Source organism: Lutjanus erythropterus, chromosome 18 (genome assembly GCF_056507025.1).
Source record: "Lutjanus erythropterus isolate fLutEry1 chromosome 18, fLutEry1.hap2, whole genome shotgun sequence".
Classification (NCBI taxonomy): domain Eukaryota; kingdom Metazoa; phylum Chordata; class Actinopteri; order Lutjaniformes; family Lutjanidae; genus Lutjanus; species Lutjanus erythropterus.
Window position 1 is genome coordinate 10,037,256 of NC_139334.1, and position 27,833 is coordinate 10,065,088.

The 27,833-nt window shown below is 39.3% G+C and overlaps 1 protein-coding gene across 2 annotated transcripts; it reads left to right on the forward strand.

Annotated features, from left to right (window-relative positions):
• Positions 1-3,163: 3,163 nt before the first annotated feature.
• On the forward strand, positions 3,164-15,014 carry LOC146310637 (synapse differentiation-inducing gene protein 1-like). 2 transcript variants are annotated; one of them, XM_084742458.1, is made up of 5 exons: positions 3,164-3,529; positions 7,932-8,031; positions 8,129-8,609; positions 13,326-13,463; positions 14,155-15,014. In XM_084742458.1, exons 3-5 carry the CDS (start codon positions 8,184-8,186, stop codon positions 14,311-14,313), a joined length of 723 nt encoding a protein of 240 aa, XP_084598584.1. In that variant the 5' UTR covers positions 3,164-3,529; positions 7,932-8,031; positions 8,129-8,183; the 3' UTR covers positions 14,314-15,014. The 2 variants fall into 2 exon arrangements, with proteins under 2 accessions (XP_084598584.1, XP_084598583.1); XM_084742457.1 differs by lacking the exon at positions 7,932-8,031 and having other exon boundaries at positions 3,166-3,529.
• Positions 15,015-27,833: the final 12,819 nt, after the last annotated feature.

Sequence of the window (27,833 nt, forward strand, 5' to 3'; positions counted from 1 at the left end):
AAGATGGGTAAGTAGCACTACAAGACAGTGGAAATACATATTTGAATTGAGGTTAACTGTCTCTTTAATTGTATATTTTGGCCTTAATGTCATCATTCCCACGGGCTGTGTCAGTGGTCAGAGGTCCTCTATTGGCACACGCTTTGTTTATGTATTTAATCAAACACGAAATAATGCACAGAACAGCCACATGGGAAAAGCTGCTTAAATCCCTCTTTTCTTCGCAAAAGCCGGCTAGGCCAGATCAAATTAAGTGGTTTGATACTTTCTCTGCCAATCGGATTAGGCTGATTAATTCCCAAAAGTGTTTAAATGATTAAAGCTGGTTAATGGGCCTTAGGAAAGTTCACGGTGTCAAGAGTTGGCTGAGATATCAGATGGAGGCGGAGGAACGTCAGGAGAACACTTTCTGCTTCAGTGTTGCTATTCGTCAATCAACTGCACATGAATACCTGCATATTCAGCTCCAATAATCTTTTTGTTTCCTGAAATTACATGACTCTGAGGGAAAAAAGTACTTGACAAATAGTGCATCTGCTCTGTAGTGACACAGTGCCTAAATATAGAGTGGAAAATGGAGCAGAAGAAGGGGGCACAGTGAGGACCATAAATATTCACAGTCCATCTAGAGAAAAAGCTGGCAAAAGCCTGGTCCGAGGAGAAATCTTCTCTTCTCATAAACCATGCTTAATGTGGCACCACTGAGCGATTCTGGTTACGCTTTTGTGGTGCCACATTTTAGATTTGGACGTGTTGTTCTTGTGCCGTTTTGATGCAGGTCTTCATTAGAAAATGTTACTCTAAATCCTGCTGTGAAGGCTGATGGAGCGTGAGAGAGACGAGAAAGAGGAATAATGGATAAACGGTTGCAGGTTCTGGTCCCCTCCTCGCCTCCTTTACTAATATACTCGTCTCCTGAGGGAGGGGTATCCATCATGGAGACGGCGGGGCTGTTATGCCACGTCGCCTCGTGCATGTGAACACAAGGTGACTCAGGGAGGGACGCAGCTTATGTGTGCCCAGTCTTATAAATGCAGCCCCATGTTTCCCCCATAAAGTGTCCATCAGCACCTTAATGCATCTCCCAGTGAAAGTGACAGAGCCTGGGCTTGCACATTATTAACTCCAGACATTTTTATGAGCCTGTGGAACAGAGTGCTCCTTCTGAATAAGATATGTGTCCAGGGTTCGGTGGCTGTATATCAGTCTTTTAGTTCTTGGCGTGGCATTGCAGCTTCACTGTTTTTAGTGTGTTTTTACATGTGTCTAAACCACAGACGGTGGCCCTCTAAATACTGTAGTTATGTCATTATTATTCTCCAGTGGGATCAAAATAAATAAGGCTTAGTTGTGCTGCTGTGTGGAATCTATTATGTCACCCATTTGCTTGCATGGGAAATACATCTGTATTAATGTTATGTAAACAGTGTTTACAATGATAAATTGTGGCATGGAATCATAAGCAGCTTAGCAGAGTGGGGTTAAAGGCACAAGCAAATTGGCAGGCTCATGATAAATGCATGGGATTTGTCTGAAATATTAATCAAATATAAATGTGCAATGAATTTAATAGTGGCTTATTCCTAGGCTATATTTGGAACCGTTTCACGGCCACGCACATCATAGAGACAAGGGACGAGGAAATTAAGGTAACTGGCACTTTATCTGAAACAGAGCTGAAATTATGTGAAGAAGGGGAATCCTGAAAGTCATATATCAGAAGTAGAAAAATCATCTGTGTGATGTGTGTTTTTAACAATACTGGCTGTTCTCAGTGGCGAAGAATGACACTTTAACATTCAGTTAAGCAAGCAAAAAATACAAGCAATGAAACTATTTCAGGACACAGAGCTTATGAGGATGGGAACTGGGGGAATTTAACACGGGGGACTAGTAACCACTTAATTCCTCCAATCAGAAACAAGCTAGAGTGATAGACTTACTCTGCACATGCTCAAATTTAAACTTACATCAATTTTATCTCCAATTTATTAGTTAAAAATTAACATGAACAAACTATGTTAATCTAACTGTTGCTAACTAGTGTGAGACATGAACCATGTTTGGAAGATACTGGCCCAGTGTAAGCACACTGTTAAGCACCAGTAATGTGATTACTTTGAGGTGTGCTTTTATTTAGCAACTCTGGGTTAATATGACGTTTTATTTTTCAGTATTACAATTGTCATCGACTGTCCTGTACTGTACTCTTCATCAATGGGGCAATTGTAACACTCTGACTTTAATATTATATTGCATAGTGCATTATACTGTTATACGTGGATTGAACGAGTTTACCTGTTTTTTGTTTTGTTTTTTTCTGATGTGCACTAGAAGTCAAGACTCAACCTGTGTGTGCAGGAGAGCAGAGAGAAAGGCATTTTTAAGTGTCTGTTTGTTCAGCTGTCAGTACTTTTGTCGCTTCTAACTGAATATCTGTGGTTTGAAGTTTAGTTTCTCTCTGTTTGTACTCATGTGTGCTGTCAGTTCGATAGGAGTCATGTTACTGCTGATGAAAACCAAACATTTTGTGATTCATAATTTACTTTTTTTTTTACAAATAGAGACAATAACAGCACTTTTATTGGTAAGAATTTAAAGCCCATAAAGAGGGCGCTGGGCTGACACAATGAGTAAAACTGAGTTGAGCCAAGTAGCACAAATGTATGAAAAAGAATCAGATGAATCACAGAAATTACTGATGGAACCAACAAGTCTTCATTGTCTCTGCCTGCAAGGGGTGAGAATCATCGTAACCACTGTCACGTTCACATAAATACCGTCATTTGACAAGGGACTTAATGCTGATTGTACTCATTCCCACTGAAAACAAAAGCCATATATTAGTGGTTGTTTGCCCAGTCTAAAAGGGGCTTTTGCAGTAACCTTATTAGTAAAAATATATCAATTGTATTATTAACAGTATGCATCTTATATCAAAAGATGACTAGTGTATTTCAAGTATTCTGTAAGTCATGAAGGAAAATGTAAAAAATGTTACAGTTGTCCCCGTTCTCCCCTAGGACCTAAAACAGTGGCTCCCAGGAGGCAGCCAACCTGTTTCCAAAGGACTCTCTACAAAAAAAAGCACCTCTGAGGGGGGCGTAAAACACCCCAGCCAGCACACGATGAGACACTGGGATGGAGGAAGACGCCCAGGCAAGGCAAGAAGAGTTTGGAAATGTCAAATCCGTGTTCGGTATTGGAGTGTGCAGCGCGCCTCACGCAGCCAATCAGTTGGCTGGAGTGAGCTCAGCCTCTGCCGGAGTTGTTTTGGAGCCTGAGCTCAGTGTGATACTGTGCGTAAAATCTACCTGTCAGACGCAGCGGCGGTGCCATGGCGGGCAGAGCTCCGCGACCAAAGTCCATTGTCACAAAGACGGAATAACTTCCCTTTTAAACGGATGCCATATGTTTGTTTTCATCTTAAAACTGAAAATAATGTGAAGTAGAAAGGTCTGTCTCCATCGAATGAGTTTGCGCCGAGGAACGATGCTGAACAAAGCTGCGGGAGGATTTTCCACTACAGGTAAGATGGTTTTCGGAGCTAGTATGCAAAAAATATTCTCGGTCTGTTTTTTTCCAGGGTAGATACGAGGTCTTTTTTTGATACGAAAAAACAAAACAGTGAAAAAATAAACAGATTTCCCTCATGATCAGCTCATAACATTTGTAAAGGAAGTATTTGCAGTTTTATGAGGAAAAAAAGGTCTGATCTCATCAACACTGAAATATATATGTTTCTGTGGGTGAGGGAAATAAGGATAGTGACAAATGTATGTATGAAAAATGTTCTAAATAGACTAAAACAGAGACAGAAGGCAGAGAGTGTGCTCATGATTATTAATAACTGTGGAGTCTAAGCACACACACACACATGCTAAGTGCACATCATCATCTCCTCCTGTCAGATGAATTATTTGTGGCTGTGGGATGTGGTTTTTGTTGTCTAATGTAGTGTGTAATGGAATTCCCTGTTATCTGGAGAGCTTCAGAAAAAGCATGTGAGAATGGAGACCGCAGGACACACGGTGTTGGGAGATACTAAGAGTCTCTGGATGTGTGTGTGTGTGTGTGTGTGTGTGTGTGTGTGTGTGTGTGGGCTCAGATTCAGCCACTGGCCCACATTATTCATGCTGCTTCTCCACGTCAAACAGCTACTGTGACTGCATGAGCTTTTGTTCTCCAGGGGTCACAGGGGCCAAAGGTCTTCTGTAGATCTACATGTCTTTACAGGGCAGGAATCGTATGTAAGAAATATACTGCAAACAAAAACAATATATATCAGCAGTGTGAGGGCTTTTATTTTGTAATTTTTTTGAGACATTGATACAAGTCTTGAGGCTATAGTTAGTAATGGTGCACTAGATGGCGTTACATTTTTGGGTTATTTTGCCGGGGCCCTGTATTTTTGTGTCCAGGTCTGTGCAGCTCAATCAACTCCCAAACCTCATAAATCAAACCCTGCTTTACCTCTAATGTGAGAAAAAATCTCTAAATGTTCTTGTGTGTTTCCACCCAGTGGGTCATTTCTCACCTCACTTTCAACTAAACAGCATGAAATTACTTGATTTTGTTACTTTCTACTATTTCCAAAATATAATGCAGCTGCAGCTTTGTGGCTATTATCTTGTTTCATCATAAGTCGGAGGATTAGGGCCGCAACTAGCCAATACTTTCATTAGCCTATTGATTTTTTATTTATTTATTTATTTATTTTTTGTGTGTGATTAATTTTTTTTACCAGAGCCCAAAGTGTTGTCTTCAAATTGCTTCTTTCGTCCAACCTACAGTCCAAAATCCAAAGATTTTCTTCAAGAAAAGCAGCAAATCTTCACATTTAAAGGGATAGTTCAGGTTATTTGTTGTGGGGCTGTATGAGGTGCTTATCAATAGTCTGTTGTAATAGTAGATGGTGGTCAGAAAGCTACCAGTTTGGAGAAGCAGCAGGAGTACAAGCGCAGAAGCTAATACTGAGCCCTCTGAGTACCATCATACTGTTTTCTTTCTTTTTTTTTTTTTCTTTTTTTTTGCTGTGTAGTGTGAGCAGGTCTGCACTTCTCTTAATCGTAGGATCCATTTCATTTTACCTCCACTTAGTATCTTACCATTACAGTTTAGAGTAACCATGGATGATGTATGCATGTTCTATATGTATGTTTGTGATTATGTTGAAAGCTGATACTGAGACAAAACTACAAGAAAGAAAAATACTTATTTTAAATTACATCTCAGTCATCAAATATTTTGTATATGCTTTTTTTTCTTTTCTTTTTTGATTGATTTATTTAATTTCTTAAAAACATTTCTGATATCCCTCTGCGTACCACTAACGGGAGCTTGCGTACCACCAATGGTAATGTGCTGCTATGGACAGGGTCAACAGCAAAGCATATTTTAGCGCACTTAAAAAAATCAAAATCAGTTTAAGTGTACTCAGAATATTTTCACTGCTGTATGTTGCCATCAGAAAGCCTTTTCTGCCAAGGAGACTGCCATAAACCAAATAGCGCTTTCTCCAATCCAACCAAACTCCATAGGTGAAGTTAGTAATTTTACCTTGCAGAGCACAGGAGGCCCTGGTGTAGCGTCGCTTCAGTTGGTTAGGGTTTGTGTTGTTGTGTGTCTTAAATGGATAGTTCAGTTTCACCGAAGTCCCAAGTAAGACAAAAAAAATCTAACAGATTTAGGTAGCAGTAGACCTGCAAGTCCAGTGTTCTGTGAGGTAAAATGACAGATTTTGCCTATGGAGTTTGGTTGGTTTAGAGAGAATAACACTTGGCTTATATAACAGTGGTTTTCCATAAGAAAAGACAGCAAGGTAAAGCAGCAAAAACATTCTTAATGCAGCTGACAATTGAACTGATGCTGATTTTTTTAGGTGGACTTCATCAAGTGGTTCAAATACACTTTTTGCTGACCCTGTTCACGGCAGTACATTGCTTACCTTCCATCCTGGTGCTCCTCTCTGCTTCTCCAAACTGAGGTTGTGCCGACCGCCATCTACTGCTGGTAATACCCTGACGATTATTAAGTACCTCATACAACCCCTCGTTGAATAATCTGAACTATGCCTTTAAGAAGCTGGAATCAGCAAATGTTTGACTTTTTTGCTTGAAAAATGACTGAAACAATAAATCGCTTATCAAAATATTTCGCAACTAATGTTCTTTCAATCGACTAATTGATTTATTGACTAGTTATTGGTGCTCTACATGGAATGCTAGATGTATTTGATGGATAAGGTCTTTGTTGGCCAAAAGGGACAGGCCACTGGTGCTGGATTTGCAAAACAAAGTAGTGTATTTGCTTTCTCACATGCTCAAATCACATGACATCTCATTGGCAGACTTGTTGCCTTAGTGACGGCCTCTCCTGACAGTGTTACTGTGCGTTTTTTTTTTTTTTAAGCAGATAAACCACTAATTTTTTAACTTCCACTCATTTAACCCACTCTTCAGTCACAGGAGTCAGGGAGGCCAAAGTCATTAGTATGCAGTGCAAAGTACAGCAGCACCTGCCACACTTTCCCTGGTTTTCCATATAGCCCGCTGTGATATGTGGGATATATTTTTTCCCCTACATGTTTATGTGAATTTGAGGGTGTGAGATGCAACAGTTGAACATGCAGCAGATGGTGATTTTATGGCTCAGACGGGTGAGAATCTGCGAGAGGAATGCTGATTGCCAAACAAGATGAAATATTTCCTCCACTGAATTCATGTTCTATGAAAAACCTAATGTTGGGTCTGACTGGAAAGCTCAACTGCACCTAAGATTAACTGTATTTTCCCAAGAATGTGCCATAATTTAATTGAACTGCTTATTATTTCTTTTTTAGAGGGGCAGTTCACCCCAAAATCAAAAATACATATTTTTCCTCTGGCTTGTAGTGCTATTCATGCATCTGAGATCCATGAACTACATGGCACTCAGCTGGTGGTGCTCAAAGCACCAAAAAGAGTGTGCACCCCATGTCCTAAAATCACAGTCCTGTGGCTTTGACTCCCACCTGCAGCCATTTGCTGCATGTCATCCCCTCTGTTTCCTGTCCTCACAGCTATCCAGTCCAGGCAAAAGCCACAAAACAACATGAAAAAAAAAACATTCAAAAGCAAAGTCTCTTTCCAGGATTCATGATCTGGTTACTTAAGATAATCCACAAACCTTGTTGTGAGCAATTTCAAAAAGGAAGGAAAAAGGAAGGACAGAGTTGACAGCTCAGCCAAGGAGGACACCATTAATGTTTACATCCTGCAACATCATGAACATGAGCCTCTCTTCCATGAGTAGATGCACACTTCCTTCGATATTGGGGAAAAGTAGAAATAAAGTAGCTCCTTCATGAAACTGCTTGCAACAAGGTTTGTGTATTATCTTCAGTACCCAGTGAGTGGTGGCAAAAGTACACACGTTCTTTATTCCAGTAGGAGTAGGAGTACCGATTCTACTTTTTTACTCAAGAAAAAGTGTAAAAAAAAGTTATTGAGCCTCCCTCTCTTGTCTGCTTCGACTTATGTTTTTTATATAGTTTTTGTCTTGTTAACGTCTGTTATGTGTGATATGCACTGATGGATACACCATCTTTTCTGTGTGTTACTTTCCCATCCATTGGGGTTGAGATGAGTTGTGATGTTGGAAAGTTGGTATGCAATGATGCAATAACAATCCAGTTGAAAATGAAGGGAGTAAAGAGTACAGATATTTGTGTTAAAATGTAGAGAGTAAAAGTAAAAAGCTTTCTGAAAAATAAATACTTGAAGAATGTACAGATACCTGAAAACATTACTAAGGACAGGAATGAAGTATGTGTACTTGATTACTCCCTTTCTCTGTAACTGGGTCATGATTTCTGCAAAGAGACATTGCTGTTGAGTTTCAAGCGTTTTTTTTTATTATTTTTTTCATTTTGGCGCTTTGACCACCACAAGCCGAGTGCCATCTGGTTACATTACATTTGAGAGAGGGCAGGCATCTCCAAAACTCTGCAACTCACTCCAAAACAATCTAGATGGGCAAATAGCACTGCAGGTACGAAGAAACACATGTAATTTTTTTATTTTGAGGTGAGCTGTCCCTTTCAAGTTTCTATTAATCAAATTTAATTGTACTCAATATGTATTTCCAGCTGCCAGACTGCCAAATCTTTTGGACTGATCCTCTAGACGTTTGAAGCTGCCATCATGGAGAGCCTGAGTGAGCTCCAGAACCCCCTGCTGGACAAAACCAGCAGGCACGCAGTTCCCAATGACTACCAGGGTTACCAGTGTGACTACCCGAGCCAGCCTTACCAGGACAGCCTCATTGGCTACTACTACACTGACACTAATGGCAAGCATAAGACTCAACAGTTCTTGGATGCCACGTCCCTGCACCTGGCCGTGGAGGCCTTCTATCGGCCCAACTTCATCCTGTACAAGGATGACGTGAGTCTCCACAGCAAGGACTCCAAGAGCGAGAGCTTTGAGACCACATTCACAGAGAGTAAGGACACTGTGTTGGACGGAGTTTCCACAGAAAATGCTCTGGACAGCGTACAAGGGGAGAAGGATGTGAAGATCCAGACTGTGTCATACGAGGTGGAGGAGGAGCAGGGTCCTGAGTATGAGGTCAGAGAACACACCAAAAAAAAAAAAAAGGATAAGTCTTACATATATACATACATCACAGTTTATAGTGCTTTAGTGGAGTTTTATTTGGACATGTAGATGTCTTATAAACTGGGTCACTGCACTATACTATAATTTTCAATTGTATCCTTGATGTAGGGAGAAATATACTCAGGTCTCTCAGTCCTGCTACAAGCTATATGGGGATAATTAGTGTGACTACACACGTTAAAGAACAAATTGATACAAGTAAGAGCCGTTTGGCAGTGTTTGACAGAGTAATTAGAATATTGAGTTGCTATATGAAATTAAAGGCGTTATAACACTTACTCAGAGCTGTCAGGGCCATCTTTCAGCAGAAAGTGAGTCATGGCGTTTATACTGATGCTTATTATTTCATTATTTCATTTTAATAGACTGCCAGTGTGATTCACGCTCATTTCTCACTCTGTTCTCTAAATGGTCAATTTACTGGAGTCTCTCAACTCCAGTGTGGGGTAATTGTACGCTTTTGTTTTATAATTACATTCTAAGAAAATGACACATCTGAGTTTATCTATCCAGGCTATTGTTCTTTTAGGAATAAAACTTTGCTCTCCAAAGAAAACCGTGACAGCAAAAGAGCAAAAGTCTTTTCAGAAGTGCTAAAAATCTAATTTCATCCAGGGACGTTTGTGAAATACCTAGGGCTCTGAGCTGGCAGAGGAAGAAGAATTGCGGCCTAACTGGGCTGATGATCGCGCCAGCGCTTGTCACTTGGAGGCCTGGCAGATAGATAGAGACGTGGCAGCGACTGCCATTAATGCCATAAGTAATGCCGTGCTGTGAGGGTATTAAGCAGGACTCCGCTGATGCATGGCTGCCGGAGCAGGTGAGCCTGGAGCTAAAGTTATTCCGTATCAATTCAAAAGACCAAATGAATCTGATGAACAGTGCTCGGATGAAAGTATGGTTTCCAGCAGGAATATGAGACTTTTTACTCCACACCTGCGTTTCTTCACTTGCTCTTACTGTGTGTCTGAATGTGTGTGTGTGTGTGTGTGTGTGTGTGTGTGTGTGTGTGTGTGTGTGTGTGTGTGTGTGTGCATTGTGTTACTAAGGTTAATTTGTTTTATGAATCACAAAAACTAATCGAGTTTAAAAGTTTAAAGTTTAAAATGAGTAAATCCAGATATTAAATTAAGCAGAGCTGAGCAGAGCATGATAATTAAAATTAAAAGAGTGCACTCAGTACAGTTCAGATTCCCGCCAGGCAACCCAAAAATAATATTTGAATGTAACCCCTTTGTAAGTGCCAAACATTTTCATTAGTAATTGTAATTTAGTTACATATTTTTGTTAGTAACTGTAAAAGATTACAATGCCATTTAATTTGTAATATAATTGCATGTTTTAAGCAGTCATTCTCCAGCATTGATAGTATTTCATTAGACATTTGTGTAAAATTTTGTCCTAATGAGAGTATGAATTCTTGAGTTATGGCTAAAAACAATTTCAAACAGTGACCTAGAGCACAGTGAGGTAACAGCGTCAAGTTTGAAGAAATTCCCTCAAGGTGCCCTTAAGACATTATGTTCACAAGAATGGAAAGACCCAAAAATATACCTCTGCCCATGGCTTTTGATGGTGTGGAGGCATAAGATAAGGTTTTTCAAGGTTTTTTTTTTTTTTTTTTTAAATTGAGAATCACAGAGGTCCTTCAGAATACAGCTGTGGATGTGCACTCACACACATATACATGCAAGTGATCACATGATCCCCTCCGGGCTTGTACCTGGCAGAGATTAAAAAACAAAGCAGTAACAGTAACTGGCACACTATTTCAACAGGAACAACTGAAGTGAAAGATGGAAAAGACGCATCATGAAACTCAGCTGGGTTGAATCTGACCCTTAACTTTCTACAAGAAAGTTTCTTCTTTGGGGAACTTGATTATCAAGTGTAAGCTTAAAGTTAATACTTTTGTGACAATTTGAGTTTTTTCTCGAACAGAATTCAATCTCATTTTGGTTTAGAATTAAAACTCAGCTGAGTTTTATTTTAGACTTAGTGGACTTCCTCAACAATGAAGACAAGAAGGAGCGAGCACAGCTGGTGAAGGTCTCATAGACATCGTTAAATTCCAGGATATAGTTCGTTGCAGTTTCCCATCATAATTCAACCGCTTGTTTTTGTCAGCAGAACAGTCTTTATACTCCTTATGGCAACCCATATCATCACTGTAGGTTTCCATGAAGCTCCATTTTTTAGCCCAGCAATGAAAAAACAACAACTTTTCTCTGCAGATGCTTGACATCTACGTGACAGAGAAAAAATAAATTGCAGGTAACGAAGTATCAAGAGCACATGGATGATGCCACTGCGACTGCCCCGAGTAACAGGGTGTGGGGGTCTGTGTGCGCCCTGCTGTAGAGTCGACTGTCCCCTCCAGATTCTAACGAGGCCTCAGAGAGAGCTGTGACAGGGTTGTTAAAGGCACTGGAGCCCTATCAGTTATACTGGCATCAGACCAGACTGCGAGTGTGTCCCCAGCCGGCTGGACTCGGTGTCAGGCAGACTGTCAGTAGGACTGAATGCACCAGTCACTCAGAGCTGTTATCAGGTCTTGCTACAAAGATAAAAGGAGATTACTGCTGTTTGTTCCCACCGGTTTATTCATGTGATGTCAGATTATGTGGTTATGACCAGCTGCTGTTTTGATGGATCACACCCGGCTGTCCAGGTGGACAGTGTTCATAAAGCAGATAACAGAGGGATTCATAATCTTTCCTTGGCTAAAGGTTGGAAACTGTTTGGATAGTAAAGCGCTGCTGTCCTCCACTACCCAATAACATCTAAATGAGGTTTCTACACAGAAAAGCCCCGAAAATAGCACAAAATAATTACATTAAAACCTGTTGTTTGGCAAATGAAGATCAGATTAGAAGCTAAAAGAGGAAATTTTGCTTAAAAATCTGGTTGTCAACGGATATGTATGGCTCCTTTTTTCAGTGCCTGCCTCCCTGACTGTTCTTTAATTACCTCTAAAATGGTTGGTCCAGTTCCTGCCTTACATATCGATTTCTATTTTGTGCCTTCCTTTTCCCCACTTTGATTGATCCCCGCGGGCAGCAGGACTAACAAATGAAACCTGCTCCTCACAGGGGCTATTTATTGAGACAAACATCCACTCCGTCTCTGGGACAGCCGAGAGAAGTAGAAGGCAGCGTCCTCTTAAAGGTCACATTGTGCAGTCACATTGCCATCCTTGCTGCAGGCGCGATGTGCCAATGTAGTCTGAGTAACGTTTGAATCTATCATTCATTCATTCATTCATTAGCCCACTCAGCCATTGTGGCCCTGAGTTGGAGTATTGAGGCACAGTATTGGGAGCTTGTTGAACACTCATTGCCTGGTAAGACACCGGGTGCATGAAGGAGAGATGGTGGAGGCCTCTCATGCCGTAGAAGCAATTTAGCACATAAATGACGCTGTCTTCTTGCTGTTTCCCCTGTCACCGTGCAATGATGGAACAATCCGTTAATCCTGTGTTATCTGTCAGGCCGCTCGTGGGTGTTGACAGAGGTACCAAATCCTCTCTGGCTGGCTGAGCACATCCTGTCCTGGGTGGTGGTGGAACAAGGGCAGATACACTGGCCTGGCCTGGGTGGGGGCAAGAGTTGTCACGCTACACCACAGTGAAGATGTCCAAAGTACACCGGACTATGTATACATGTCAACCTCTCCATTATTATAGAAATGGGAAATCCCTCTCCTCTCCTATGGGACCTTACTTTGGAAAAAGTATGAACGGTAGTCAGCTAGTCTAAAAGTAAGAAAATACTCAACAGTCAAAATTATTTTGCTTGTCTTGTTTTTACTTGTCTTTAATTTTTACTGTCTGAAAAAAATGTTCCATGAGCCATTTAAAGGCGTCACATTCTTCAAGAACCAAATCATATTTCAAATGCTGCTGACATGTGACACTCTGTGCCATGCTTTGTGAACAAATTATCCTACAAAGCATAAGAACAACTCTCTCTCAACTCATTTCAGACCACACACCATAAGATTAGCTGCCACACAGTGTGGCTAACGTTTATTAGTTTTATTAGATTAAAAAAAATCTAATCAAATTAAATCAGGCAAATGTTGTATTTTCTTTCTCAGTATTCATTGACAATGCAGTGTTGCACCTTCAAAGCATCAAGTTGATTTAATGCTGGCTTATAATTAATACTTAGATATATTTCCACGTCCTTGTTATGTACTTTTCATCTTTCTTTAATTAATTTTTATTTTGAACTAAACTAGGGACTGAAAAAACATTTTAAAATGATTCTGTTTCTCTCTTTACAGTAAAGGTATAAAACAATCCTTCATTTGAAGGGAATTATCTTAAAGTGTAATGATGTCATTTTCATGTTTCATGATGTGTTAATCTTACTACAGTTCACAGTAGAATATTATACATCTATATTAACATTATCATATTCCAATAATATTAGAATATTAAAATTAAGCACTTGTGTAAAAATGAACTGATTAAAAAATAGTACTCTTAATGTTACTGAATTACATTTTGGATTTTTTTCAATGAGCAACTACAGGCACTAGTTTTACTTGCCTCAGTAATTTGGATTCAGGTGCATCCAGTACATAGTATCCATGTAAAAAGTGCATCATCCTTTTCTTTTCTGACATTTAATTATTCTTCATCAACCCACTGTCTTCCAGAGTGACAGCTCCAGTGACAGTGAGAGTGAGGACAACTTCATCGTGCTGCCCCCTCGGGACTACCTGGGCCTAGCCATCTTCTCCATGCTCTGCTGCTTCTGGCCCTTGGGCATCGTTGCCTTTTACTACTCTCACAAGGTAAAGGCCCAGAGACCTCAAGCCTGTCATTAACTCTGATTACACTGCATTCTATTTAAGGTCAGCGAGCACAAGCGCTCAGACACAGTGCTACCGCAGCCCATTTTCCACCCTGTGACACCCCTCGCAGTTGTTTCAGATGATTGACTACGTAAATTCAGTTGGTTCGGCCCACTTGTCAGTCCTTCATATTCACTTTAGGAAAGCCATTAACATTGAGGTTTTGGTCTGCGGCATGTTCCGTGTGAGAGGTGCACAGCAATTATATAATTTTAAGTTGTCGCATCCATAGCCAAGACCACATTTGTAATTATAGCTGCACCTAATGTCAGTATCTTCCTGGTCCGGAAAGATTAGGCTCACGCTCTGCAACCTCAAACAAAGCACAGCACATCTTAGGGGGTTTGCAACATCCTCCTCAGTAATTGCAGACACAATTATACTGGAGCAGAAAATAATGTGTCAGAAGAATAAATAAAGGCCAGGCTCATTTTTTGATAGGAAACCAAAACACCCAAACAACACATTTGTCACTGTCAGAGGGATAATGACCTAATTGCCATGGTAACTAATGGCTCCCTGAGAGCATTTCTTGTTTTCTCTCTTTTAACTGTGGCTTAACACCTACTCATACACTCGGTGCTGATGAGTAACACACCGGCTCATTTCACTCTCTGCTTTGTTTTGTCAGACTGGCAAGGCCATTGCTAAGGGAGACTTCTCCAGAGCAGGAATGAGCTCCAGAAGAGCCCTGTTCCTGGCTGCCCTTTCCATCACCATTGGAACAGGGATGTATGTGGGGGTGGTTGTGGCCCTCATAGCCTACCTGTCCAAGCCTGGACATGTATAGCACTGGGACCAGCTCGCTTGTGGGGAGACAGAGATAAAGAAAGAGGAGGCGAGATGGGAGGAAGGGAAAGGACTAGGCTGGACAGATCTCTTCATTTCTCCCGAAGGCGTGTGCCTGTGATGCGTGGCTGTCTGTGAAAAGAAGAAAAGACTTAACCAGAAAGAAAGAGAAAACAAGATGTGTGGATGGAGTATTACTCGGACTGCGTATTGATCCAGACTGAGTCTTTACTTCTGGGATGCATTACTCCCACTGAGGTATTCCACCACCAACACATGAAGAAGAAAAGACAGCGCTGAGAGGGATGACTCCTCTTCCACAAGGGCCGTGCTGTACTTATATGTTAGAAAAAAAAAACTCAGCTCATAGCAGTTAAGAACTACCTACCTTTTACCACATTAGTCATTTACAGCAGTTTTATTTTACCTTTATAGTAGATGTATTCTCTGCCAATACTAGTGCAGATTGTGTATCATCCACTTTGTAATTTCTTGGAGAAACAGTCAGCCAGTGGGTTTTCATGTGATTGTTTATTCGAGGAATATGATCCAGTCAGTGAATAGAGAGAAGTGGACCATTAATAGCAACAGAATGATTGTTGCAGTGTACACAAAACTGCTGAGCCGTGGTCAAGGGGGTGATTTGTGTTTATTGTGTACTGTAAAATTAGTCAATAAATACATTTGGCATGAATAATAGAACATCCTCTGCCACGTCTCTCATCCTTTTATTCATTGTCTCTTTGAAAGAGCTTAGTGTCAGCCTTCCCAACCACGGACCCAGGGGATACCATTGCATTTTCCAGAGTGTATGTGAAAAGGACAACTAATAAACTAAAAGAAAAAAAATTAAAATTAGATTTTTGAAAAACACCCACATATTTGTGTTGTGGAGGAAAAAAAAGAAAATATGATTTCAAACTGGTGTGATGCTGATCTTTACTGATAAGCTGCCCACCAGTTGTAAACACTGGTCACGATGTGTTGAAAATGTGTAGCAAGCAAGCAGAGAAACAGCTATTGTAATGGACAATTTTAAATATCAGCTGTGAAGAGAAAGAACGAGTAAGACCTGTTTTTCTGTGACTAAATCTCGGTACGAAAACACACAGGCATAATAGCTTCAGGGGCTAACAGTAGTTTTTGGAGGGAGATACTGATGCCTTTACTCACACAACTTCTGGGGTTTTTTTTATTAAGTGTCTTTATAGTCTTATACTTCAGTGTTATAACAAATGGTGACTTTCTATATATAGAAAATATATATAGGTAAAATATAAAATGTAAATATAAAAATTATCTTTTAAATTGACAAACATCATATGTCTGATTTGTGACACAATTCAATGGGATCAAAAATGTAATAGTCCACGGACTAAAGTTTTTTCTTCCACCAGAAGGGATGTGACTTTGCCTTTATAGCTGCAGCCTAATGGATAAACAGTTGAAACAGCTTCCTCTAACAGTAAAGGATAAACAGCTGAAATTATTAGCTAAAAGTAATGGATAAAGATAATAGTAAGCTAACTTAAAAGTTAAGAATAAACAGTTAAAAATTTTAGCTAGAAGTTATGAATAGCTGAAACAGCTAACAGTAATGGATTAACAGTTGAATTGGTTAGCTAAAACTGATGGGTGCACAGCTGAAATAGTCAGCTGAAAGTAATATTGTAATAGTTAGTTAAAGGTAATAAACAGTTGAAATTATAAGCTAGTTTAAAGCTAGTTTAAAAGTTAGGAATAATTAAGCTAAAAGTAATGAATAGCTGAAATAGCTAAAAGTAACGGCTGAAACTGTCTGGTAATAAACAGTTGAAACAGTGAAAAACAGTGAATATTTGAATAGTTACCTAAAAGCAATAGATAAACAGTTGAACGTAGAAGCTGCACAAACTTGAGCACAGCAACCTGTACAATGAAAATTTGACTGTATGAAAAAAAATTGTAACAAGATTCACTTTTAATCTTGTTAGATAACATCCATTTAATCTAACCAGTAATATTTGATGGGTCGATGAAGGGCTAATTGAGCTCAAGTGATGGGGCTGACAGGTACATCAGACAACAAAGGTTGGGAACAACTGAACAAGACATGGATTGTGTGGTTAGAGAAACCTGTCAGAGCATATTGTCGATCACAGGGCGTTATATTGACTACAGCTTCTGCTGTAACTGGCATGGCTCTTCACCGTCTTCTGGCATCACTCACTGTCTGGCCCCGAGGTGACTTTAGCTGCCAGAGTGCTGTGAGTGTCAGAACAATGCCTGCTTTCTAAAGTCAGGATGTCAGAACAAAATGAGAGCAGCACTTTATTCCCCTGCAGGACTTGGCGGACCATCGTGCACGTCCCGTTGTCTTGCCCCACCTGCCATCCAATCAGAACATTAGCCTCCAGAGCCATGGCATCCTAAACCACTCCGTGCCCTTCAGGTTCAACTCGCAGACAGCATTGATCACATACTGAGCTCAAAAAGCGGAGAAGGAAAGACTTCCTACATATATACCTTATCATTCACTGCACCAGGATAAATGGAGCAGATGGCAAGGTAAGCAAGTCTTACTGGAAAGCCTGCACAGCCTGACCTCTCCTATATTTGTCCACCTTTCTCTTTTGCAGCTTCCCTTCAAGCAAGTCTCTAATGCATGTGGCTCGATGGGGGAGACGGAGGCGAAAAGTGCTGCTCTCATCAATGGGAGCTGTATGGGGTGCTGAAGTGGGCTCACTCTGCGAGCGAGTGCAGCACTGCATGTGTTTTCTCTCCCTCAATAGATAGGAAGCTTCACCCACGCCTGCCCGCACTCTCCCTCACAGCATCCATAGCTGGCTCAGACCACCAGAAGCAAACTGATTTTATTAGTCATCCGCCCCCATGTGAATAAAAAGTTTCCAAGAGGCAGCAGCAGGTTGAATTTAAACTTCTGCGAATATTTCATTACATACCTTTGTGTTAATACAGTTTTAGTGTGGGTATTACTATATACAGCAGATTGCGTGAGAGTAGTCTGGTTCCTGATTCACACCAATGCCAGGGTGATACATCGTTTCAATTTTCCAACTCATCTGATTTGCGTCCACAAAGGCAAAACTCAAATGGTCCAGAAACTGTAAAAGTATATATGACGCACTTGCTTTATGTCCAGCCGTAACATGATGGATGTTTCATTTCCAATAAATTCTTCACATTGTTGTTTTGTTGTTTAAAAGCTTTTATTATGAAGCAGCAAAATCAGAAATGCTGCGTTTTCATCAGCAGGAACAAATCCTTTAGTCTTCACCAGAAAGAACATGAAACAGTAAGATACCTGAATGCAACAAGAGGAAGGCAGGAGCCAAACTGAGCTTCAAACCACAGAGATTCAGTCAGAAGCTGCAAAAGTACTGAGCTGAATTCACAGAGAGGAACTGCTGTCAACTCAGGTCATATCGCTGTAACACTCCATTCATTATTGAAGCACAGGGGGAAGGAGAGAAAACAGGAGAAAGAGAAATGTGACTTGCAACTCTCACACTGAGCTGAAATGAAATGAGACATCCAGGTTTGTCTCCTGCTGACATTTTGGTAGCACACATGCTACTAGTTCACCAGTCACCAAAACAAAAGAAAGTGTTTTTTTAACCAATGAAATCACACATACAGTGGTACACTTTCCATGATTGGTTCAAAATGAGCTCATCAAGGCAGGAATTTCATTGATGCCACGAAGACCATGAAGGCCATGGCCACTGTGCCCCATCAATTTGGCCTCATGCCCCTCAAAAAATCATCGGCCCTGAGGCCACATTGGCCATGATGTCCTGTCCTTACTGCTGCTTTCTTCTCTTCCTCTTTCCTCTCAGTACAGTTTTTAGACACCAGTACCTGAACTACAGTTTGATAAATTAGCGAATAAATAAGACAAGAAACTCAACCTATAATGTTATGTATTGCCTGTATGTCGCTACGTTGACTTAGCTGACCCAGTAGCCCAAGAATTTATGAGCCTCATGAGTATTATAGCCTAATTTTAATAACATTAATATTAACAAACAGACAATAACAACAAATGCAATGACAAAGAAATCACGGTTGACTATGACCGTTCTCACAACGAACAGTTTAGTTGACACAAGTCTGGTGTGAACATGGCCTTAAAAAGATTATTAGTCAGTATAGTCAGTGCTTCTAAATATAATCCTTGTATCTAAAATTAACCATAACTGTTTTTTTTCTGAAGTTTGACAAAGTCATACCCCAACCTGTCACATCTAGCAAATGACCAAAAAAAGAAAATGAATGGGCCTTTGCACATGGAACTAAAGAGAGAAACACATTTGTAGAGGAAAAACGATGATGAATGGACTGAAACAAAATGGATAAGAAACTGTGAGGGAGGGGAAAGACAAAAAGACATTAGTGCTGAGTGCTGCATTAATAAAGAGCATGATGCTCTTGACTGTTCATGCGACTGAAAGGCGTTCTCAGATTCTTGTCGTTGCTGTGATGAAATACCTGTCACTACTCATGGACAATAAATGCATTAGAAATATCTTCAGTTTGTGCCATGCCTCTGCAAAAGAGGATTTATTTGAAGTGGCTGCAACAATTACAGTCAGAAAAAGCTGTGAATGTAGGCATTATGCTTTCATTTTTGTGACATTTTACAGAAAAAATAAAAATCCTGGAAAACTATCAAGGAATTTCCCCTGTGAAGAGAATAGAAAAATAAAGGGTACCATTCAGCAGACACATTTTCAACTCAGCGCCCAAAAGCACAATGAGAGGATGTGAAGGAGGAGTGTGAGAACTGTCATGAAATTTCAATCTGTTAGGGAAATAGTGTTTATCTTATGAAAGTGGAAAAAAACCTCTTGGCTCTGTATTGTTTGACTGATCTTAAATCAGAACCGCATGGTTAATTTGGTAGATTAGAGACACCGGGATGCTGTTTGAAGTTCATCCAGAGATCATTTTCCATGCAGGCAGATATATTTAATGTATATTTGATTATTCCAGGGACACTTTCTAGGTCAACAGCAGCACCACTGATGGATGGAATGAAACTCATGACTGATGCCCTTTGAGATTTCAACAGTTTATATGCAGATATGAATAATAATGAGCTTATAATAGTACTACCTCAGCATTTCAACACACCACGACTTTCAGACGCTGTTATTCTAACACGTTCAGAGCCAAATCCAGAAGTTTTCACTCCAGCCAGTGTGTTAATTTGATTTGACACACATATTAATTTAATGAGCTGGTGACCCAAGGGTGCACCTCTTATCCAGTGAATGCTGGGATAGGCTCCAGCTCCCCAAAACTCTCCACTGACAGGTACAGCATGGACGGATTAATTTCTAAAATCTTCTAGATTTAAGTCTGTCTGAAGAAATTATGTCGACATGCCTTTTGTAAGACAAAGAAAATACTTGCACAAAGTGAGTAAATAATTGAGTATTTCTTAACATCAGAACAATATGAAAGACTTCTTAGTTTTTAGGTTCCCATCAGTCTACTAATCTGAACCCGAGCTAATATTCACAGAGCCTTCAGTCTCTGCTTAACTGCCTCATTCTGCATGAAAAAATATGCAATTAAAACAATCAAAGAGCTAAAAGAACAATGGCCATGGGTCAGGGTAAAGAAAACACTGAATTTATAAAAAAAAAGAAGCCTATTAAGTATGTATGATTATTAAAAATTTAAAAAGTACACAATACAGACAGAGAATTCTGTTAAAGTTTTCTAAAGAATATCAGGAAAACTCATCTCTGATGCAATATTTACAGGAAATAATCTGCTCAAAATTCATCTGAAACTTGTTTCACACAAATGTCCTGCAGCTATTGTGTTCACAATTTGGGTTAATTGTACAATTTCTCAGTTGTAATGTTATTGATATACATTGAATATAATATGAAACAACTATAACATAGTACATCACTTAGTCAAGGCCAAATCATAACAAAAGTTATCTCAGGCCATTTTTCGTAGAGAACATACTCTTTATTATATTATTTACAGAAATCCAACAATTCCCACCAAGAGCAAACACTAAGGCAATGAGAAAAAAAGTCCCTATTAAGAGGCAGAGACCTCGAGCAGAACCAGACTCAAGGATGGCCGGGTCGGCCATCTGGTTGGGTTGAAATGATTCTGTTCATCTGATGTCCAATAAAACAACATAATATATTTACCAAATAATAACAGATTATTCATTTGCAACTATTGTTAATCTAGAAGAACTGTTAGCTTAATTGGTGGAAGTACACATATTCAAGCGCTGTACTGAAGTACAGTTACTTTTACTATGTCTGTCAAGCTTTCCATTCTCACACTGCGCATATGCAGTTTACAGTGATAATGGTGGCAAATTTATCATTGAAACTGGCAGTAATTTTTGAAACACAAGGTCAAGAGGGCTTCTCATTTTGAGCTGAGGACGCTGGATTTTGTCAGCTAAAACGATTAGTCTCACTAACAGATTTCATAAGTGTAGTTAGCTACAAGATCTGTAATAATGTAAATTATTATAATATATCAGTGACGGGGGCATTTTTTAATGCAGGATGAATACCTTTACCTTTGATACTTCAAGTACATTTAGCAGTCAATATTTGGTTACTTTCACAGCAGGATTTTGATCAGGACAAATATGTATTCCAAACAGGTTTTTCCATAGCACTTTTCAGCGTGCATGTGGAAATGAAGACATCCCTACAGCACAACAGATGTCGGCATCCATCCCTCTCTCCCTCTCGCTCCCTTTTCCTTTCAAACTCCACTTTAATATCAGAGTTAAGCTCATCTTTGAAGCATTTCACACATACATGCTTATCTGCCCTCACACCTTTGTCGCACAGCAACATGCCTCTCTCTGTGCCAGGACACACTCTGGACTGATAAGGGCCTCACAGCCTCATCTTCTGGCTTCACTTATCACTCTCAAGCAACAAGGCAGCTCTGTCTATCTGTTCATGTTTCTCTTCTCTTGATAAGTACAGACTGGACACTTTTTTCCCCCTTTTTTTTTTTTTTTTTTTTTTTTTGCTCTAGGCGTTCCTCAAAACCGCCATCTTGTGCCAGCAGCAGTATCTCATAAAAGAAAAGATGTGATGGTTTTTAATTGCAAACCAAGTACCTGACACTTCACAGGAAGGGGGTGACGTCAATACGAAAGATGAAGCAGAAAGAAATAAAAAGCTGGTGAGATAATGTTGGGTAACTCTTTATTTGAAGGGGAGTGCATAAGACTGTCATTACACTGTCATAGTGGCACCTGTCATGAACATGAAGGAGTCTTGAATATTCATGACTGTTATCTTTAGGTGTCATTTGGTGAATTATGTCATTTATAATGCAAAGTTTAAATTGTTTGAGCTATCTTGTTATGACAAGTTGACATTAACCAAGACATCATAACCTATCAATGTCTTTGTTATGACAACGTGACATTAAACAAGACATCATAACATCATAATCTATTAGTGTCTTTGTTATGACAAGACAAACACACTCTGTCAGTGTCTTTGTTATATCAAACTGATACTGTACTCTTTAAACTGCTTAATAACATCTATTTGACAAGTCCAAAATGTAATACTACTTGAAGTCGAGGAAAATATTTATGACCCGCTTTTAATGGTCTTATGACAGCCAGAGTCATAACCAACCACATAAAGCTAAACACTTTCTTTAAGTCTGATAATGTCATGTTGTCATGACAAAGACACTGACAGGTTATGTTGGCTTGGTTCATCAAGTTGTCATAACAAAGACAAAGACATTTTGAACAATGCCAATGTTGCATTAGAAATGATATAAGTTCCCAAATGACACTTAATGATAACAGTGATAAACATTAATAGAAGACTCATTCATATTCATGACAGTGTAATGACAGTCTTATGCACAGCTCTTTAAATAAAGTGTTACCTGGTACTGAAGCAAAGGCAGGCTAACACAGTTTATGTCTGCCTATATAACTGGAGCTGGCATCTGAATCTGCCCACAGATGGCCTGCTGAAAATATCGAGCAGTGAGGGCTGGAACTGGGTGGCTGCAGTGGACGGATGCTGGTGTTGTGCCACACGTCATCAATCTTTCTGGGACAAGCAGTCAAGTCCGACTTCCCGAGATAACCGATGTCCATTGCTAGAGAAGGCAGCGAGTGACAGAGAGCAGTCTCGGTCTATAAAGCTGAGCTGAGACAGTAAAGGTCATCCAGGGACACAGGCCTCCCATCACTCCACACTGTTAGAAAAAGGGTTCTACCTAAACGGTTGACATTCTACCCAAAATCATTTGCTTCTGATGAAACGTTTCAGAAAGAAATGTTCGTCAAGGGTTATTTGCAAGATGGTTTCATTAAGAATCCTTTTCATCAGTGTTTTTGGAGGGAAGTCCAGGAAAACCTGGAAGAAATCTTTCATCAAGGGTTCTTTGTGCAAGAATACAAAAAAGGTGTCAGAGGAACCTCGTGGGTGGTTTCTAGATCAAGCCCTTTCAATATAAAAAGGTTCTCGGTACAACCCACTTGGGTGGATTCTAGATGAAACCCTTGAAATATGAAAGGTTCTCGGTAGAAATCTCTTTGGTTGGTTCTAGATAAAACCCTTGGTATATAAAGGGTCCCTGGCAGAACCCCATGGGTTGTTTCTAGATGAAACGCTTGGAATATACAATGGTTCTTGGTAGAAACCCCTTGGGTGGGTTCTAGATAAAACCCCTGGAATAATTTCAGTTCTCTGTAGTGTTTTTGTTAGCACCCTTATAAGGTGAAGAAGTTCTGGATAGAGCCCTCAGAAAGGGTTCCAGGTAGAACCATTACACCACATAAGGACTGTCTGTAAAACCTCTCATAAGGGGTTGTGGGTGAAACCTCTCACAGATGGTTCAAGGTATAACCCTTTATGTCGGGTTCTAGGTAAAACTCTCTGAAGGAGTTTCAAGTGGAACCTTTATAAAAGGTTTGATCAGGAACCAAAAAAGGGTTCTCCTATTGGGACTAGCTAAGGAATCCTTTATGGTTCTATTTAGCACCTTTATTTCTAAGAGTGTACTGTAATCGGTCTAACCCTTTAATCCTGATGCATAATAGTTAAAGAGCTTTCAGAGTCAATGCCTTTTTTGGAAAAATAAAATCAAATCCATATGTCTTTTAGGGATTAAACATTTCAGACATTTCAGACAAATTCATTAATTTCACTGTTTGATTTTACAGCTGTAATGCTAAAGAGAATGCCAACAGGTCAGCAGACAATAAATTGAATTGAAATGAAATGCTGTTTACTTTCCATTATGTAACTTCCTTGTTTTCTCTGCTGCTGTAGTCAGACTTGAATCTATCATAATGAAAGCATGGAGTCACACTCAATAGGCAACAGACATCAACAGCAGACTTCAATCAGCTGCTTAATCAAAAGGCTTGTGGGGTTAAATTAGCATTATTATTTCACAAATAAAGCACTAATATCCTGCACAAATACTGAATACTGATTATTTCAGCCAGTTTGAAGCACTGAGATGACAATTGCTCATCCTGTGAAGGCTAAAAGAGAGCTGGTTGGCTCTGTGTGATCAACCACCGATGGCTTTGGGGAAAAAAATGATCTTGGAGATGAAATCAGCCCCCGAGCCAGGACAGATCATTTAGCTGCAGTATCAATCCAGTCTCCATTAACCCACAGCAGACAGCCTCATCACAGAGAGCACCGGAGGACTGACGAGAGATGACAAATATTGATCAAGATATCAGATCATGTCTGCTCAAAGGCTTGTAATGTCACCTCTTTTTTCAGCCTGACATGCATGAATCAATGTCAAGATGAACATAATGTTCCAACATCAGGATTTTCATATATTGACTCTATTATAGAGAAGATGTGATTGTGAAAGTGCGATTTAAATCACACTAATAAAAATTTACCAGGGGTTCTGGTTTTGAATTAAGCTCAAGACTGCCACCATGTGGATAAAGTACTGTACTACAAACAGTCAGTATTTTGAAGCATGTTTTGGCAAATTAATTTGCCAAAAATTCCTATCTGCATTTCAGACATGATTTTTTTTAAATTCTGGCAATGTGTTTTTGGAGGATTGTGTTGTTTACTGTTTATGTTGAATGTCCTCTGCCTTCTTTGTGGTTTCTTTGTCTTCTAATGTCTTGGAAATCACATGTTGGGAATAAGTGTTTTCACTTAAACATGTAATCCTTTGTATTTTTTGTCTCTAAAACAAATAAAGTCAATCAATCAAGACATGAAGAGAAACAAGCTCAAATGTTAACATGAATTAAGCACATGTATATTAACTGTGTGAATATGTAGGAATGTAAATATAGGAGGCAGATGTAGAGTCTAGTAAACAATATTAAATTCAATTCAAGCTTGAATCTCAAGCTTGAATTGAATTGGGCAGAGAGATTCATCTGTCAGTTCAGAGGAGGGGAGGTTTATGAAGGCTGGGAGTGAACAGCCCCTATAGCTCAGCTGGTAGAGTGTGTGAGAGTGTTTTACATGAATCCTTCATCTGAGGCTGTGCTACACCAGTTAGGTTTTTTGAAAGGATTCAGCCATGTCTTTTTAGATGATTTATTGCTTATATCCTTTGAGGAAGGGTTATGTCTGCACTTTATGCATCTTAATTTAGTGTGTGTCTCTGACTTCCTGATAGAAAATGTAAGTAAAATGGCTATATATATTTGTGTGTGTGTGTGTGTGTGTGTGTGTCTTTTCACCCATGTTTTCTATTACTAGGATCCTGGTGAAGGCTTGAAATATATAAAAAAACAACTTGCAAACATTTTATTTATTGTTCTTATTTATGATGTGCATGACAATTTATTGATTTGTTTCTTTTTTGTGCAGAAAAAAAACATCCATTCACCCATTGCTCTACCAATTCATCTACCCACTCCTTCCCTCAATAAATGGTTAAATGGATCTAAGATCATTGTGTTTAAATATGCACACCAGTTAAAGACTCCAGGTCCAGTCATCCTTATACTATCAAAACTGGCAATAATAATTTAACTTACATCATGTCTCATAGACCAGTGTTTCCCAACCCTGGTCCTCAGGGCACTGTCCTGCATGTTTTAGACGTTTCCCTGCTCCAACACACCTGATTCAAATGATCAGCTCGTCATCAAGACTCTGCAGAAGCTTGACAACAACCTGATCATGTGAATCAGGTGTGTTGGAGCAGGGAAACGTCTAAAACATGCAGGACAGTGGGCCCTGAGGACCAGGGTTGGGGAACACTGTCATAGACTATAGTCTTTTTCCAATATGCTTCACACTTTATGTTGCAGAAATATGTTTAGACTTGGACTGATCATTTAAATCCTTGTAATAAAAAAGTACATAGTGAAGTAGCAGTGATGGGAGTAACATTCACAAAAAATGGAGAACATCTACAATTTCATGACACCTGGGCAAACTTCATTTGCAGAGGAAGATCACATGATACGATAAAAAAGTCCCAGAGTACCTAATGATGATCCTTGTTGGGAGATTTTTCAGCTGGATATAGTTAATTTTCTCCCTTAACCAACCCATGTGGGGGTAACAGAGTTTGTGAAATACAATACAAACTGCCAATAGAAAGACACCGATCAGAAATTAATTCTCATTTTCATAGAGAACTCTCTTAGAGACATATTTGAAGGCAAATGGTGCCTAAATGGCCAAGAAATAAGTTATGGTCATTAGATTATGATTTTAAGAGATTAAGTTATGCAGCAGTATCTTTAGTTTCATAACTTGAAGTGGTTTTATTTCAGTAATTTCAGAGTTTAAAGCATTAAGGCTCAGTCCATTCGCTCCTGGACGTATATACAAAAAAAATCATTATTAAACTGAGACGTTACCACCAGTTTCTCTTCATTTCTTTCTTTTTTTTAATATATTTTATTGAATAGCTAGATTTCATTGTTTTAATATTCAGCTCTATATTAGATATGCAGAAGCTTCAGTTGTACTGATAACTCTGTGCAGCAGAGGGCAGAACAACACCACATTTCAGTTCTCCTCAGTCTAACTACATTTTGTCCTCTCATCTCCATTTATCTCGCAGGAGCCTTCCCAAAATGATCTGGATGGACTTAATCTCACCAATGAAATCATATTGCTCTTACCCTTATCAAAAGGAAATTGAATGTTAATATTGCATTAGAGGAAATCTTTCCATAAACCTCCCTCTCATCTCACTTTGCATGGATTGAGATGATCTTGTGATGATCTTCAGTGAGCAGACTGTCCATCATAAGGGATACTGTGAATTACCTCCTCATATCCAATGTAAACAGCTTGATCTTCAGCAAATCTGATCTATCATAACCTCCTATTCCACTCTCAGAGGATTAAATAGCTTTGCACTTTAGAGGAATAATCCTCACTCTGTATATGTCTTGGCCTCAATAACTGAATTGGGTTGAGGGTCTGTGGAGGTGAGCGCTCGCTCTATTGCACATCATTTCAGTCACGCAGCCTCAAATGCTTATTGGGCTCCATGAGAATTCCACCTTAAAAGAGGATGTACAAAATCATATTTCTTCTGATGTACATTGCTTACAATGTGAGTCTAATTTTCCAAAACTTAAGATTAAACCGACATGGAAGAAGTTGTGGGAGTTTAAACATACTTTTGGAAGTACTGCTGCCAGCGAATCCTTAAAGGAAAGTTCATCCCCATATCAAAAATAACCATCTTGATTGTTTTGGTATGAGTTGCAGAGTTTTGAAGATATCAACCAACTGTATCATGATGCAGAAGGAAGTATGCATCTGGGATGCAAACATTAATGACGTCCTGAGCTGTAATGTTAGCACCACTGAGCTGGCGAGCTTGGTGATGTGGTTGGGAAGGTATAGTTCAGTAGAAAGAAAATAGCTCTGGAGTAATCCGGTCATGATTTCTTGACACAAGGGAGAAGTTAGACTTCAGGACTTTCTGTCAGAAAGCCCTTTCTTAAAGAAATATTTCTGCTGAAAAGTGAGATTTTTTTGTTGACCTATTATTTTTAGCATTACTGGACTCATTATCTTAAGTTTTTTCTTCAGTTTTCTGTCCCAGTTTGGTCAGAGTTAGGCAGCAAAATAGGTAATTGGTTATGTTTTGTAACAAAACTACTTGGTTAGGTTCAGGAAAAGATTATAATAGGCCATTGACCATGTGTTAGAAAGGCTTTCTAACAGAAAGATTTTGTCAGAAAGGGCGACTACCATGTGAAACTCTTTGTTGACTTATTATTATTAGTATTTGTTGACTCATTATCTTCAGTTTTTTTTCAGTTTTCTATCCCAGTTTGGTTAGGTTTCGGCAGCAAAATAGGTAATTGGCTGTTTTGTAACAAAACTACTTGGTTAGGTTTAGGAAAAAAATCAAGGTTTAAAATAGACTTTTAATCACATGTTAAAAGAAATCTTTTTTGCCTGTAAGGGGAAGCATGATATGAAACCTTCTGTTGACTTATTATTTTCAGCATTCATTGACTCGTTATCTTTAATTGGTTGTTGTTGTTTATTTGCTTAA

Bases quoted from the DNA above. Each gene is read 5' to 3' on its own strand.
- LOC146310637 (XM_084742458.1), top strand. From the start codon at position 8,184: ATGGAGAGCCTGAGTGAGCTCCAGAACCCCCTGCTGGACAAAACCAGC. The intron at 8,610-13,325 runs GTCAGAGAACAC...ACTGTCTTCCAG, and splicing joins AGCAGGGTCCTGAGTATGAG to AGTGACAGCTCCAGTGACAG. The intron at 13,464-14,154 runs GTAAAGGCCCAG...TTGTTTTGTCAG, and splicing joins CCTTTTACTACTCTCACAAG to ACTGGCAAGGCCATTGCTAA.